Below are 13,018 nucleotides of genomic sequence, written 5' to 3'. Positions count from 1 at the left end.
ACATAGGTATAGTACAAAAGAATGCAGTGCAAGGACTCTAATGAAAGCCTGTGGCACACTGGTCATCATAATCATGGCAACATGTGTATATACACACACAACATCTGTATAAGCAGTTCTATGTATATATACACTGAAAATTATGTTCTTAAGATCTGTGACTAGGGACTGGTCACTAGAAAGGTGAAAACCAGGTTTTCTTTTAGGCAAGAAATGTTTATCTATCTGTTGGTTTACATGTAAATTAAGTACTCTGTGGTTCACAGAGGTTCACATTCATTTACACTCTGAGCCAACTATTAAAGAAGGATTGTTAAATCCACAAGGAGGAGATTTACAGGAAGAAATGACCCAGCAGGAAAGAGGCCTGTTCAGAAGTAAGGACAGTGAACTTTTTGGGGTATGGGCAAGGAGGTACACCCTCATTCCTGCAATCTCTAAGGAGAAGCTGCCAGTGGGCTTGCTCTTATGTCATCCCAGCCAAACTGATTGAAAATGCTGGGGAAAATTCCAGGGCTAAGCTATCTTGTAGGACAGTGGTCCCCAATCTTTTGTGTGGGAGTAGTATATTGCTATTCCCAGAAGACCCTGCCGCCAAAATGCCGCCGTTCAGGGCAGTGGGAAAAAGCATCGCCGCCGAAATGCCGCTGAGAAACAGCAATGCTTCCCGGGGGCATTTCGGTGGTGGGGTGTCCTATGGGTGCACAAAAATGCCCCGGTGGGCACCATGGCACCAGTGAGCACCACGTTGGGGACCTCTGTTGTAGGAGATAGCAGAATGCCTTTGTTAGGGGGCTTATTCCTTCACCCACTTACTTCCCTGGTCCTTCTCGCATGAACAGAGAGCAACAATACCCAAAGTTGCAAACAATTGGATGTTTATTGGGGTGAACTTCCAGCCAGTATGATTGCAGTTTCCTTCCTTAGTGTCCCCCTTCCCAGCTCTGATACCACAGAGGCTTACCTGTGTCCCTGTTCCCATTTCCCCTTTAGCTAAACATGATTTCAGTTTCCCCACCCCCATTCCCTTTTCCCCATTCCCCCCCCACGCACCCACCCACTCACTTCCTGATTGACTGCAGACTATATAGTAAAACTTGAGTTCTGCTTAGCTATACCTTAACCAATCATTTTAATGAAATGTAACTAACCAATCCAAACATATTGTAACATGATTTAACCAATTATATCCCACCACCTTAATTAGTTTACACCCAGCAAAATTAATTATACAGCAGACAGAAACAATCACAGAACCAGACAGAGATTATACAGACAAACAATGGGGAAATGGGGACTACAGTGATAGAACAAACACAGAAATGAGGATTTCACATCCCAGCTATTGATAAGCGAGTTCTTGCCAGACAGGATGCTACCAAACTAAGTTTCCTTTTACATCTTCTAGGCACTTCCCTTTCTCTGGAGGTGATAGGCATTATCAGGACAGGATTGTATCCTAACAGCCCAATAGCACCTGCTTTCAATGCGACTAGTTTGGAATGTGAGGATGTGACCGGTCGCTTCCCAGCTTATGGCTGCCTCTGTTGCTTAGCCAAAGGCCTTAGCCTAAGCACAGGGACTCAGACTGTCACATTTAGAGCAGGGCCTTACACCAGCAGACAGTGATTTTGATTCTCTCTTTTATACCTCTAGAACTAGCCAAGTGATAAGAATACCCCTAAATTCTTAGCGTATAGGCCTTTACAGACAGGCCTGAATATCTATATCCTAACAGCCTTGTTAGTTAAGCTTAGGCTCTAAAAATTGTGTTATGATTTTGTTTTATATGTAACCATTTGTTTCCAATATTCTCACTCTCCATCACTTGACTCTGTTCTTTGATAAAAAACATTCTTGTTTTCACTATAGATGTCTTAGCTGTGTGTTAAGTACAGTATAGCTCTTGAGTTGAGTCTTGCAAGCTGGGGTGTACTAATCTTTTGGATCGGAGAGTTCTGTGAGTATTCAGTGGGACAGAGGCCAAGTACTCCAGAAGCAAGCTTGGAGGATTTGGGAGTTGGAGTGTGCCTATCGCAAACTCATACAGACACAGCGAGGCCTGAGGAGACATGGAAGGCAGCACTTGTGCTGCCAAAGGTTGCTGGTTTCAGGGAGCTGATCCACAGCAGGCACAGATAAGACACTCTCATGACAAGAGCAGGTGGGATGAATTGCCTCATAACTTTGGGAAGCATCACAGTTGGCAGGAAATTACACCCAGTTTGCTGATTAGCTAAGGATCATGCTCCAGGCATTTATTTACCAAATAAATAATAGTTACTGAGAGATTCACACCTGAGAAGATTGGGAAACAGGTAAAGAAAGGTTTCAGAGTAGCAGCCGTGTTAGTCTGTATTCGCAAAAAGAAAAAGGAGTACTTGTGGCACCTTAGAGACTAACAAATTTATTAGAGCATAAGCTTTCGTGAGCTACAGCTCACTTCATCGGATGCATTTGGTGGAAAAAACAGAGGAGAGATTTATATACACACACACAGAGAACATGAAACAATGGGTTTATCATACACACTGTAAGGAGAGTGATCACTTAAGATAAGCCATCACCAACAGCAGGGGGGGGAAAAGGAGGAAAACCTTTCATGGTGACAAGCAGGTAGGCTAATTCCAGCAGTTAACAAGAATATCAGAGGAACAGTGGGGGGTGGGGTGGGAGGGAGAAATACCATGGGGAAATAGTTTTACTTTGTGTAATGACTCATCCATTCCCAGTCTCTATTCAAGCCTAAGTTAATTGTATCCAGTTTGCAAATTAATTCCAATTCAGCAGTCTCTCGTTGGAGTCTGTTTTTGAAGCTTTTTTGTTGAAGTATAGCCACTCTTAGGTCTGTGATCGAGTGACCAGAGAGATTGAAGTGTTCTCCAACTGGTTTTTGAATGTTATAATTCTTGACGTCTGATTTGTGTCCATTCATTCTTTTACGTAGAGACTGTCCAGTTTGGCCAATGTACATGGCAGAGGGGCATTGCTGGCACATGATGGCATATATCACATTGGTAGATGCGCAGGTGAACGAGCCTCTGATAGTGTGGCTGATGTGATTAGGCCCTATGATGGTATCCCCTGAATAGATATGTGGACAGAGTTGGCAACGGGCTTTGTTGCAAGGATAGGTTCCTGGGTTAGTGGTTCTGTTGTGTGGTGTGTGGTTGCTGGTGAGTATTTGCTTCAGATTGGGGGGCTGTCTGTAAGCAAGGACTGGTCTGTCTCCCAAGATCTGTGAGAGTGATGGCTCGTCCTTCAGGATAGGTTGTAGATCCTTGATGATGCGTTGGAGAGGTTTTAGTTGGGGGCTGAAGGTGATGGCTAGTGGCGTTCTGTTGTTTTCTTTGTTGGGCCTGTCCTGTAGTAGGTGACTTCTGGGTACTCTTCTGGCTCTGTCAATCTGTTTCTTCACTTCAGCAGGTGGGTATTGTAGTTGTAGGAATGCATGATAGAGATCTTGTAGGTGTTTGTCTCTGTCTGAGGGGTTGGAGCAAATGCGGTTATATCGTAGCGCTTGGCTGTAGACAATGGATCGAGTGGTATGATCTGGATGAAAGCTAGAGGCATGTAGGTAGGAATAGCGGTCAGTAGGTTTCCGATATAGGGTGGTGTTTATGTGACCATCGCTTATTAGCACCGTAGTGTTCAGGAAGTGGATCTCTTGTGTTGACTGGTCCAGGCTGAGGTTGATGGTGGGATGGAAATTGTTGAAATCATGGTGGAATTCCTCAAGAGCTTCTTTTCCATGGGTCCAGATGATGAAGATGTCATCAATGTAGCGCAAGTAGAGTAGGGGCATTAGGGGACGAGAGCTGAGGAAGCGTTGTTCTAAGTCAGCCATAAAAATGTTGGCATACTGTGGGGCCATGCGGGTACCCATCGCAGTGCCGCTGATTTGAAGGTATACATTGTCACCAAATGTGAAATAGTTATGGGTCAGGACAAAGTCACAAAGTTCTGCCACCAGGTTAGCCGTGACAGTATCGGGGATACTGTTCCTGACGGCTTGTAGTCCATCTTTGTGTGGAATGTTGGTGTAGAGGGCTTCTACATCCATAGTGGCTAGGATGGAATTAATTTGCAAACTGGATACAATTAACTTAGGCTTGAATAGAGACTGGGAATGGATGAGTCATTACACAAAGTAAAACTATTTCCCCATGGTATTTCTCCCCCCACCCCACCCCCCACTGTTCCTCTGATATTCTTGTTAACTGCTGGAATTAGCCTACCTGCTTGTCACCATGAAAGGTTTTCCTCCTCCCCCCCCCCCCACAGTTGGTGATGGCTTATCTTAAGTGATCACTCTCCTTACAGTGTGTATGATAAACCCATTGTTTCATGTTCTCTGTGTGTGTGTGTGTGTGTGTATAAATCTCTCCTCTGTTTTTTCCACCAAATGCATCCGATGAAGTGAGCTGAAGCTCACGAAAGCTTATGCTCTAATAAATTTGTTAGTCTCTAAGGTGCCACAAGTACTCCTTTTCTTTTTAGGTAAAGAAAGGTTACCGTTTGTTATTTTGGGTAAGGGAAACAGAACAAAAAAAATATAAAGTGAGTAAGCGGATAAACAGAAAAGTGATCAGACTGATTGACTAAAAGGACCAAGGGGCGGGGAGTGCAGGCTTAGAAAATAATCCTGATGCAGCTCTCAGTGAAACAGCCCTGAAGCTGGAGTTTGCCAAGGCTGGAGATGACTAAAACAGAAAAGAAATGAGAGCACCAGAGGTGTGAAACTGCAGATAGAGCCAAAGGAGCAAATAATGCCCCACCAAAAAGCACTGGTGCTAAAAGACAAAAGCATGAAGCCCAAGAAGCAGAAGCCTAGGGGGGGAGGAGGAAGACAGAGAGCCTACATGCCCTGATCATACTGAATTTACAAAAAAAAAAAAAAAAAAAAAAAAATCCCTTATCCCACGGGGAATTCTCACCAGGGTTCACAAAACTGCAACAAGCTGTACCTGGGTTACAGAGAGACTGACTGCACCGAGGAATATTTAACCACCTTCTAAAGAATACGCATGATACATAGAATCCCAGATGAACAAAGAACAACTATCTTACTCCCTGAATTGACTGATAAAACTTTACAGGTATTTAATGATACAGAGGTTAATGAGGCTAAGAAGTATGTTCATAGAATCATAAAAATGTAGATTTGGAAAAGGACCTTGATGTGTCATCTAGTTCAGTCCTCTACACTAAAGCAGAACTAAGTTTTATCTAGACCACCCCTGACATGCATCAGTGCCAGGAGTCTGTTAAAAAGGTTTCACACTACTCCAGAGGCATTCAGAAACCTCAAAAGATTGATAAGTTACATCAAGGGAAACGTGCGCATAAAAGGGCAGATTATGCGAGAAGATGGATAACGAGTAAAGGGGCAGACACCCATGACAAGTTGGTAAATCTGATCACTCAATAGCAGCGGTTCTCAAACTATGGGGAGGGCCTCCCAAGGGAGGTGCAGGAATGTGTCGAGGGAGGCATGAGCTGTGTGCTGGTTTTTGTTTTTATTTAAAGAGCTCTGCCTGTTAGGTCTCGGTAGCTGGGGCTTGTGCGGAAGGTCCATGCACTCCCAGGAGCTGGGAGAATGAGACAAAGGGGACAGCCAGAGCCCCACCACCTGGGGGCTGACAGCCAGAGCCCCGTCACCCAGGATCAGGCTCTTCTTCCCCCCCCCCCAATCCCTCACCAGGAGGCAGCCCAGGCTTGGGGTCTACTTCCTCCCTTCCCCCCACATCCCTCACCTGGAGCTGCAGGGCTCCAGCTGTCAGCCCCAGGGTGGCAGTAGCAGTGCAGAAGTAAGGGTGGCAATGGGATCCTAAGTCTGCTTTGAAAAGTGATATTGACAAATCACACTGCCACCCTTACTTCTGTGCTGCTGCTGGCACGGTGCCGTCAGAGCTGGGCGCCCAGCCAGCAGCCTCTGCTCTCCCTTCAGAGCTGGGCAACGGTATATGAAGGTGGAGCTCAATCAAATAAGTTTGAGAACCCTGCTCAGGAGCAGTTCCTTGAGGTCTGCTCTGAGGAAGGGCAAGCCATGGTGTAGGAGAAAAACCTCCAGTATCAGTGAAAACAGCTGCCAAAGGTAACTTGTACATACAAGTGAGACTATTTGAGGAGCACAAATTCCAAAAGGAAAGGCAAAAACTTGGCATAAAAGGGGTTTCCCAGTTTGTGCCTGGGAATAGGGAAATAGGTGAGGGAACTAAATCCACACCACCACAGTTCCAGTCTCCTCCTAGTAACCCTAATTATTGGACCCCACCCCAAAGAAACATTTATGTGGGTCCCTTGATCATATGAAAAGGCAATGTCCTAAGTATGGGGGATCCCAATTCACTCCCTGATCTATTCAGGTTAATGCAGCTACACTGGAGTCAGACTTCAGTGGTGGCAGAGGGAGTTCTGGTTAACTTTGTCAGGTCTGACCTCCTGAGGGGCAGACTAGTTTATAACAATGGCCAAACATAAATGGTGGAGCATGCCAGAGGTGGCAAGACATTGGTGCTCAGCTTTTCTTGGTTGGGGGGGATGTGATTCAGGAGAATGATATGCTCCCGGGTGAGAAGGTAAAACTACTATCTTTGAGACAATTTAAAACCACAGTGCTTTTGGCCTGCATCAAATTGGAATGGAAAGGCTTAAGGTGTACTTGAAAGTAGGCATTTTTAAAAATTTGCCAGCAGCTGTGTTGGTTGAGAATTATGCGATATCACTGCCCAAAGCTGTCAGTATTGTGACCCATAAAAGGAGAATATGTCCCTGAGTTCACAGAGGTAAACTCTGAGGAGAGAAATGGAGCTGAGAGGGGAAGAAAAGTCTCAGTCCCCTTATCAGCAGAAAATATCAATGTGTCCCAAGAGAAAGGGGAAAAATTGCTGGTGACAGCTCTCTAAGCAAGCCACAGTCAAAGTGAGTTTGCTGTGGAGCACAATGCTGACATCTCTCAAGAGAGCATCAGAGAAGCCATCCACAGTAGAGCCCCAGATAGGGAGAACAGGGCTAGGTTCTTTACAGAAGAGAAGCTAAACTGTACTGGAAGGCTCTGGGGGGGAAAAATAGAATACAAAAAATACAGACAATTGCTTTTGACCTCAAAGCATCATGTGGAGTTATTATTAGCCCACAACTGTCCTTGTGCAGGACACTTGGGAACAGAGGACATAGGAAAGGTTTGAGAAAAAAATTGTATTGTTTTAACGTTCAAAATGAGGTAAAGGATGACTGCAGGACTGGTGATTTATGTCAGAAGCAGAAAAAGCCTGTAGGATACCACAAAGATCCCTTGCCAATAATCAAGGAAGCATTTTACTGGGTTGCCATGGACATTAAAGGACCCTTATCCAAGCCAAAACAGAGAGGGGGGAAATATATTGGTAGTAGTAGATTTCACCGCTAGGTATCCAGATGCAGTTCCTCTAATATAGAAGCAGAAACAGTGGCTAAGATATTGTTCACTATATTTAGCACTGTAGCAGATTTCCCAAAGGAAATCTCGTCAGATTGTGGGTCAAATATCATATCCCACTTATTTAATGAGTTATGGAAGATGTGTGGGCTAAACCAATTAAGATCTGCTCCATATCATCCAGAGAAATATAGTTTAGATGAAGGATTTTAGAGCCCCATTGAACCTATGTTAGAAATATATTTTAAAAGAAGGGAGAGGAACTGGGATGTAATGTTACTTTATCTGTTGTTGAACTTGGAAGTGCCCCAAGAGTCCAAATGGGATAAACCCTGTGATCTCCTATATGGGTGAAAAGCCAGAAGGCCCCCTAGATCTCAGGCTCCAGGGAGGGTGGCTCTGAGGCAGAGGCTGAATATGTGCAAAAGTTCAGGGATGATTTAAAGACAATGATAGGAATGATAGTTCAACAAAGCTTCACAAAAAGCCACGCTGCTCAGAAAACGTAGTGAGCAATCATTTGATGTGAGGGACTTGGTGCTGGTATTACTCCCTGTGAAAACCACAGGTTTCAGAGTAGCAGCCGTGTTAGTCTGTATTCGCAAAAAGAAAAGGAGTACTTGTGGCACCTTAGAGACTAACAAATTTATTAGAGCATAAGCTTTCGTGAGCTACAGCTCACTTCATCGGATGCATCCGATGAAGTGAGCTGTAGCTCACGAAAGCTTATGCTCTAATAAATTTGTTAGTCTCTAAGGTGCCACAAGTACTCCTTTTCTCCCTGTGAAAAGTTACAAATCCAGAATACGTGGAAGGGGCTTTTGCAGATGCTGGAGAGGGTTAAGGGTGTTACCTACAATATACTTGGGCCCCACAGCAAGGCTGCTGCACAGACAGTGCATGTAAAAAGTTCAATGTGTAGCAACTGAGAAGCCATTGTAAACATGCCATGCTGTTCAGGGGAGTATTCTCAGATTGCCCCTCTCATTGACTTGATGATTGAGTGCCATAGTAACACCTCAGTAGAGAGCACTGAGGTGTGTGAAGAGAACCTAGCTGAAAGGGCAAAGGTTTATGAGGGTGTTCCAGAGTCACTAGCAGGTATTTTCCAGTGGGCCAGGTATGACTCATAAAGTGCTCCATAAGACTAACACTGTGTAGCCACTGCCTGCCCCCAGCAGAGCATATCAGACCACTAGAAAAATGCAGGAGAGAATTCATAAGGAGATAAAAAGCATGCTGAACATGGGGATAATTAAAGGGTCAAACAGTCGCTGAACTTCTCCAGTTGTTATGGTTCCCAAAAAAGATGCGACCATAAGTTTGTGTGTCGATTAAAGAAGGTTTAATACCATCATAGTTCCTTATGCATATCCTATACCCAGAATTGATGAACATTAGATGCTCTAGGCAAGGCAAAATATTTAGGAATTCTATACCTAACAAAAGAATATTAACAAATCCCAATAGATAATGAAATTCATAACAAAGTCCACCTTCATTAATGATTTGGGACTCGGTTTTATTTTAGAATTAAGAATTTTTCTCATTCCTAAAATATAAAACCTACACTGAAGAGACAAGGGAATAAGAGTCAGAAGGGTATTTTTCTTACTATCTTCTCTTATGTCTGTTTTTAGGAAAGCCTTGGACCTTTCTGCTACCTTATATTTCTGGGGATCCTTGTGTTCTCATCAATCTTCACTTACCTTTTCCTCCCGGAGACAAAGGGGAAGTCAATCATGGAAATTAAAGGGGAATTTAATAAGTTAAATTTTGGAAAGAAACAAGCTGTGAACACAGAAAATAATTTATCTAAGGAACACACCTTCTGCACCAAACTCTGACTGCTCAGATGGGAAATCTTATGTATTAGAGGGACAGGAAGCACTGTTGCAATCAGACTGAAATATAATCCTAAAATGGACTGTTAGCTTTACTGTCTTATTCTTATTTTCATAAAATTATACAGACTTGAAATTCCTCATGCTTAAGTCTTATTTTCCCCCAGATAGTCAAACATTTTCAAGGTTACTTAGGTGACTCAATCTGAACTCCAGTCCGTCTTGCACCAGGATTCACTAGCACAAGGGCTATACTTAATCAGTTTCCCCTATTCCTGTGGGTCTTTCATATTGCAACAAAGGAAAGATTTTTCAAGAAACAGGAAAATTGAATTGTAAAAATAAAAATCACAGGTGGGGGGGATTCAAGCAGGTAAAGTACCTGTATTTATTTTGGTTGACTAGATTTCAGGTTGATTATGGCCCTGATCCAAAGCTGATTGAAATCAATGCGATCAGAATCTAGGTCTCTTTTCTTGAGAAAGAAAACAAGACTGGAAGTTTAGGAAGCAACAAAGACCTTGTAAAATAGCTATTGATAAAGAGGTGGTAAAAGCTTACTAAAAAATCATCACTGTAAACAGCTCAGCCAGACTGGATGACTCACATCAAGGGAATTAATTTAGTGTGCTTACCAAACAAGTGAAATGATCATGGAAAGTCATGGAAAAATTGGATACATTTACAGAAGATTGGGAAGAAAGCAAAATGTTGTACCAGTCTTCAAACAAGAAAAGAAGCGTGACCATTACTATCTAGTAAGTCTAACTTCTGTCTCTAGAGCTCTGATGGTGTCGCTAGAGTAGATATGGGGACAGAGTAGGCAACAAGGTTTGCTACAAGGATTGTTACCTGGATTAGTGTTTCTGTGGTGTGGTCTCTAGTTGCTGGTGAGTATTTGCTTCAGGTTGGGGGGGGAGGGGACTGCCTGTAAGCGAGGACTGACCTGCCTCCCAAGGTCTGTGAAAGTGAGGGACCATTTTCCAGGATAGGTTGTAGATCGGTGATAATATGCTGGAGAGGTTTTAGCTGGGGGCTGTACGTGATGACCAGTAGTGTTCTGTTATTTTCCTTGTTGGGCCTGTCCTGTAGTAGGTGATTTCTGGGTACCTGTCTCACTCTGTCAATCTGTTTCCTCACTTCCCCAGGTGGGTATTGTAGTTTTAAGAATGCTTGATAAAGATCTTGTAGATAAAGATCTTGTATTATTTAAGGATCTGCTTTCTTACTTAGTACATAAGGCTGAGAATTTCATCAGATGTTTTCTGAGAGGTGAAAGTTTGTTTGAGAATTGTTTTTATATAAATAATTTGTAAATGGTTGTTTATTGAACTAAGTAAAATGGTTTATTGGCCCTAATGGTTTGTAAAATGGTTTACTGAACCAAGTAGAAACTTAATTATAAAACTGGGTGGAAGTATTGTCTTAATCTTTCCAAACAATCACAAACTGTATTCAGTAGAATTTATGACTCAGAACTAGATGATCACATAGTCTTCCTTCAACAATTCATGAAAGAAGAAAAAAAAATCAAGTGGACCTATCAATATAATAAACTGCACTGGTTTATTGCCAGTATGGACAAAGCATCTCTCTTGGGTTTTTGTTTGGTTGGCCTCTTTTAATGTTTTTGAGAAAAAGAGTCTGCTCCTGCAAGTAGTCATTCATGTGAGATTTCCCATTGATTTCAGTGGTACTAACTAAACATACGAGTAAAGACTACTCATGAATATGGGCTACAGGCTTAGACCCCAAGTATACAGCTATATTGTCTCTTCTGATTTTTTGAGACATGAGAGAATCCACTTCAAATTAAAAATCAATAAAAGCTAGTTGTAAATTGAATTAAGGAGTTTGCACCAGTTTAAGTAAATACATTTAAACTAAACTGGTGCAACAGCTGTGTTTAAGCATGGCTGTAAGCAAGTTCTTTCTTCCTTCCTTCCAGCACTTGGGGAATGTTGCTTCTAATTTACTAGACACCTATTAACCAAAGGTTGATCCACCCTTTTATTTACATTTTATTGATTTTTTTCTTCCCCATCTTGCAAAAATAAGGAAAGAACAGAAAGGTAAAGGAATGGAAGGAAAGGAAAAGGAGAACAATCTCTCCATTTCCTTCTGCTCACTTTAATCTCTTTTAGCTACCTCTATTATATTTAAAATTTAGTCTGGGAAATATTCCAAGCCCCGCCTGTTCTGGGGTATCTTACAGGGAGCACTAGAAAGCAACAAGTATACTCAGTAGCTACTAGCAAAAAAATACAGCATGAACTCTGGGCCTTAGAAAGAAAATACTGTTTGTAATACCAAAGAGTCAGAAGGAGATACCTTAAACACCCACAGCCAAGGGTTTAGGAGTACAAACACTACGACTTAGTCACTTATTACCCCTGAAAACTGAATAGAGGCTTTTTCCTCTACTCCACTCAGCACACAAATATCCTCTCTTCTCCATCCCAGTGTGAAGGCTTTGTTGAACTCTTGGATGATAGGTCTTAAGACCTTGCCTCCCTCTCAACTCCCAGAGACCTGAATCAAGCCAGGTGATTGGGCAGAAAGCAGAGGTGGATAAAGCAAAACTTTCCAGCTTCAGGTCTGGTAAAAATGTAGGTGGATTTTAGGAGTGCATGTCATCACATACTAAATGTACAGTTCTGCCTTGCCTTAATTGTATTAATCGTACATTTGTAGTATGCCTTTCAACTCAAAGGATTTTAAAGAGTTACACACATACTCATTCCCATCCACCACTGAAATGCAGCCACCTCCGATATGACATGCGATTAACCACAGCAACTCTCAGAATAGGAAAACCCTATCATGCAGCAGCCCAAGTCATCCAAAAACCTGACTTGGACAAAATTTGTTGTGTGCTCTGACTATTAGACAAGCTGCAGATCTACCCTTAAAAATGCTAGGTTCATTTATTTTAATCTGAAAATGAAAACTGGCCTCCCATGTACATCCTTGTAAACAACACCAACCCAGCTCATTACTTTGATAAATTCTCTTGTGGCTCCAACATAAGCAGCTAATTGCATCATCTATTACACTTCAGGATGAATGGATATAGCTAATTAAATATGGGTATACAAACTATACGAGAACTATATTCTCTTATCAGACAACAACATTTGTGATAAAGGCTGTCTTTGAAGTAGTCCCTCCAATATCTTTTTCTTCCTAGACTGAGAACACAAAGGAACACTTTAGGAAAGGAATTGAGGAATAACATATCCAACCAAAATTGCTGGGGTCACTTAGGTAGGTACTATGCAGTTACTCTGAAGTTACAACCTGGAGGATTGGTTGAGTTCCAGTTCAGAGAGCAAAGTGCCTCTTACTGAACCATCAGTACTACTTTCCACAGCATCTAAGTGTTCCTTAGACTTTCAAAGAGTCTTCCTAATTATGCTTAACTTGTGACAGGTGAAAAGATCACAACTCACGTAGCCAGGTATATACAAAGCTATTGGTAGAGAGATTCTGGTATAGGTTTACTTGAAATTTCTATGATTCTGAAGGCTGGGAATGCCCTATAAGACTGACTACCCTGATACAGAATGGCTCCTGGAACACGTCAGGCAATCCAGTGCCACCTGGGGCACAGGCCCACTCCCCACTGAGCAAGTCACTCACCCGAGATGTAACCCAATTGTGAGAGTCTCTCCAGCTAGCTGATCCAGCCTCATGGCATCTTGCAGCATCCCTGAAGATAAAGCAGTCTGCTCAGGACGGGGCCCTGCAATGC

At 42.6% G+C, this 13,018-nt stretch overlaps 1 protein-coding gene across 1 annotated transcript in view; it reads left to right on the top strand.

Annotated features, from left to right (window-relative positions):
* Positions 1-9,403, top strand: part of LOC119843696 (solute carrier family 2, facilitated glucose transporter member 11-like) — a 30,731-nt gene extending 21,328 nt beyond the window's left edge. The window contains exon 12 of the mRNA XM_038373431.2: positions 9,061-9,403. Coding sequence (XP_038229359.1) covers positions 9,061-9,267 — 207 coding nt within the window. The 3' untranslated portion in view covers positions 9,268-9,403. The remainder of the gene's footprint in view (positions 1-9,060) is intronic.
* The last annotated feature ends 3,615 nt before the right edge of the window (positions 9,404-13,018 follow it).

This window comes from Dermochelys coriacea, chromosome 15 (genome assembly GCF_009764565.3).
Source record: "Dermochelys coriacea isolate rDerCor1 chromosome 15, rDerCor1.pri.v4, whole genome shotgun sequence".
In the NCBI taxonomy this organism is placed as follows: domain Eukaryota; kingdom Metazoa; phylum Chordata; order Testudines; family Dermochelyidae; genus Dermochelys; species Dermochelys coriacea.
The sequence above is the reverse complement of the archived record's forward strand: the minus strand, read 5'-3'. Positions and strand labels throughout refer to the sequence as shown.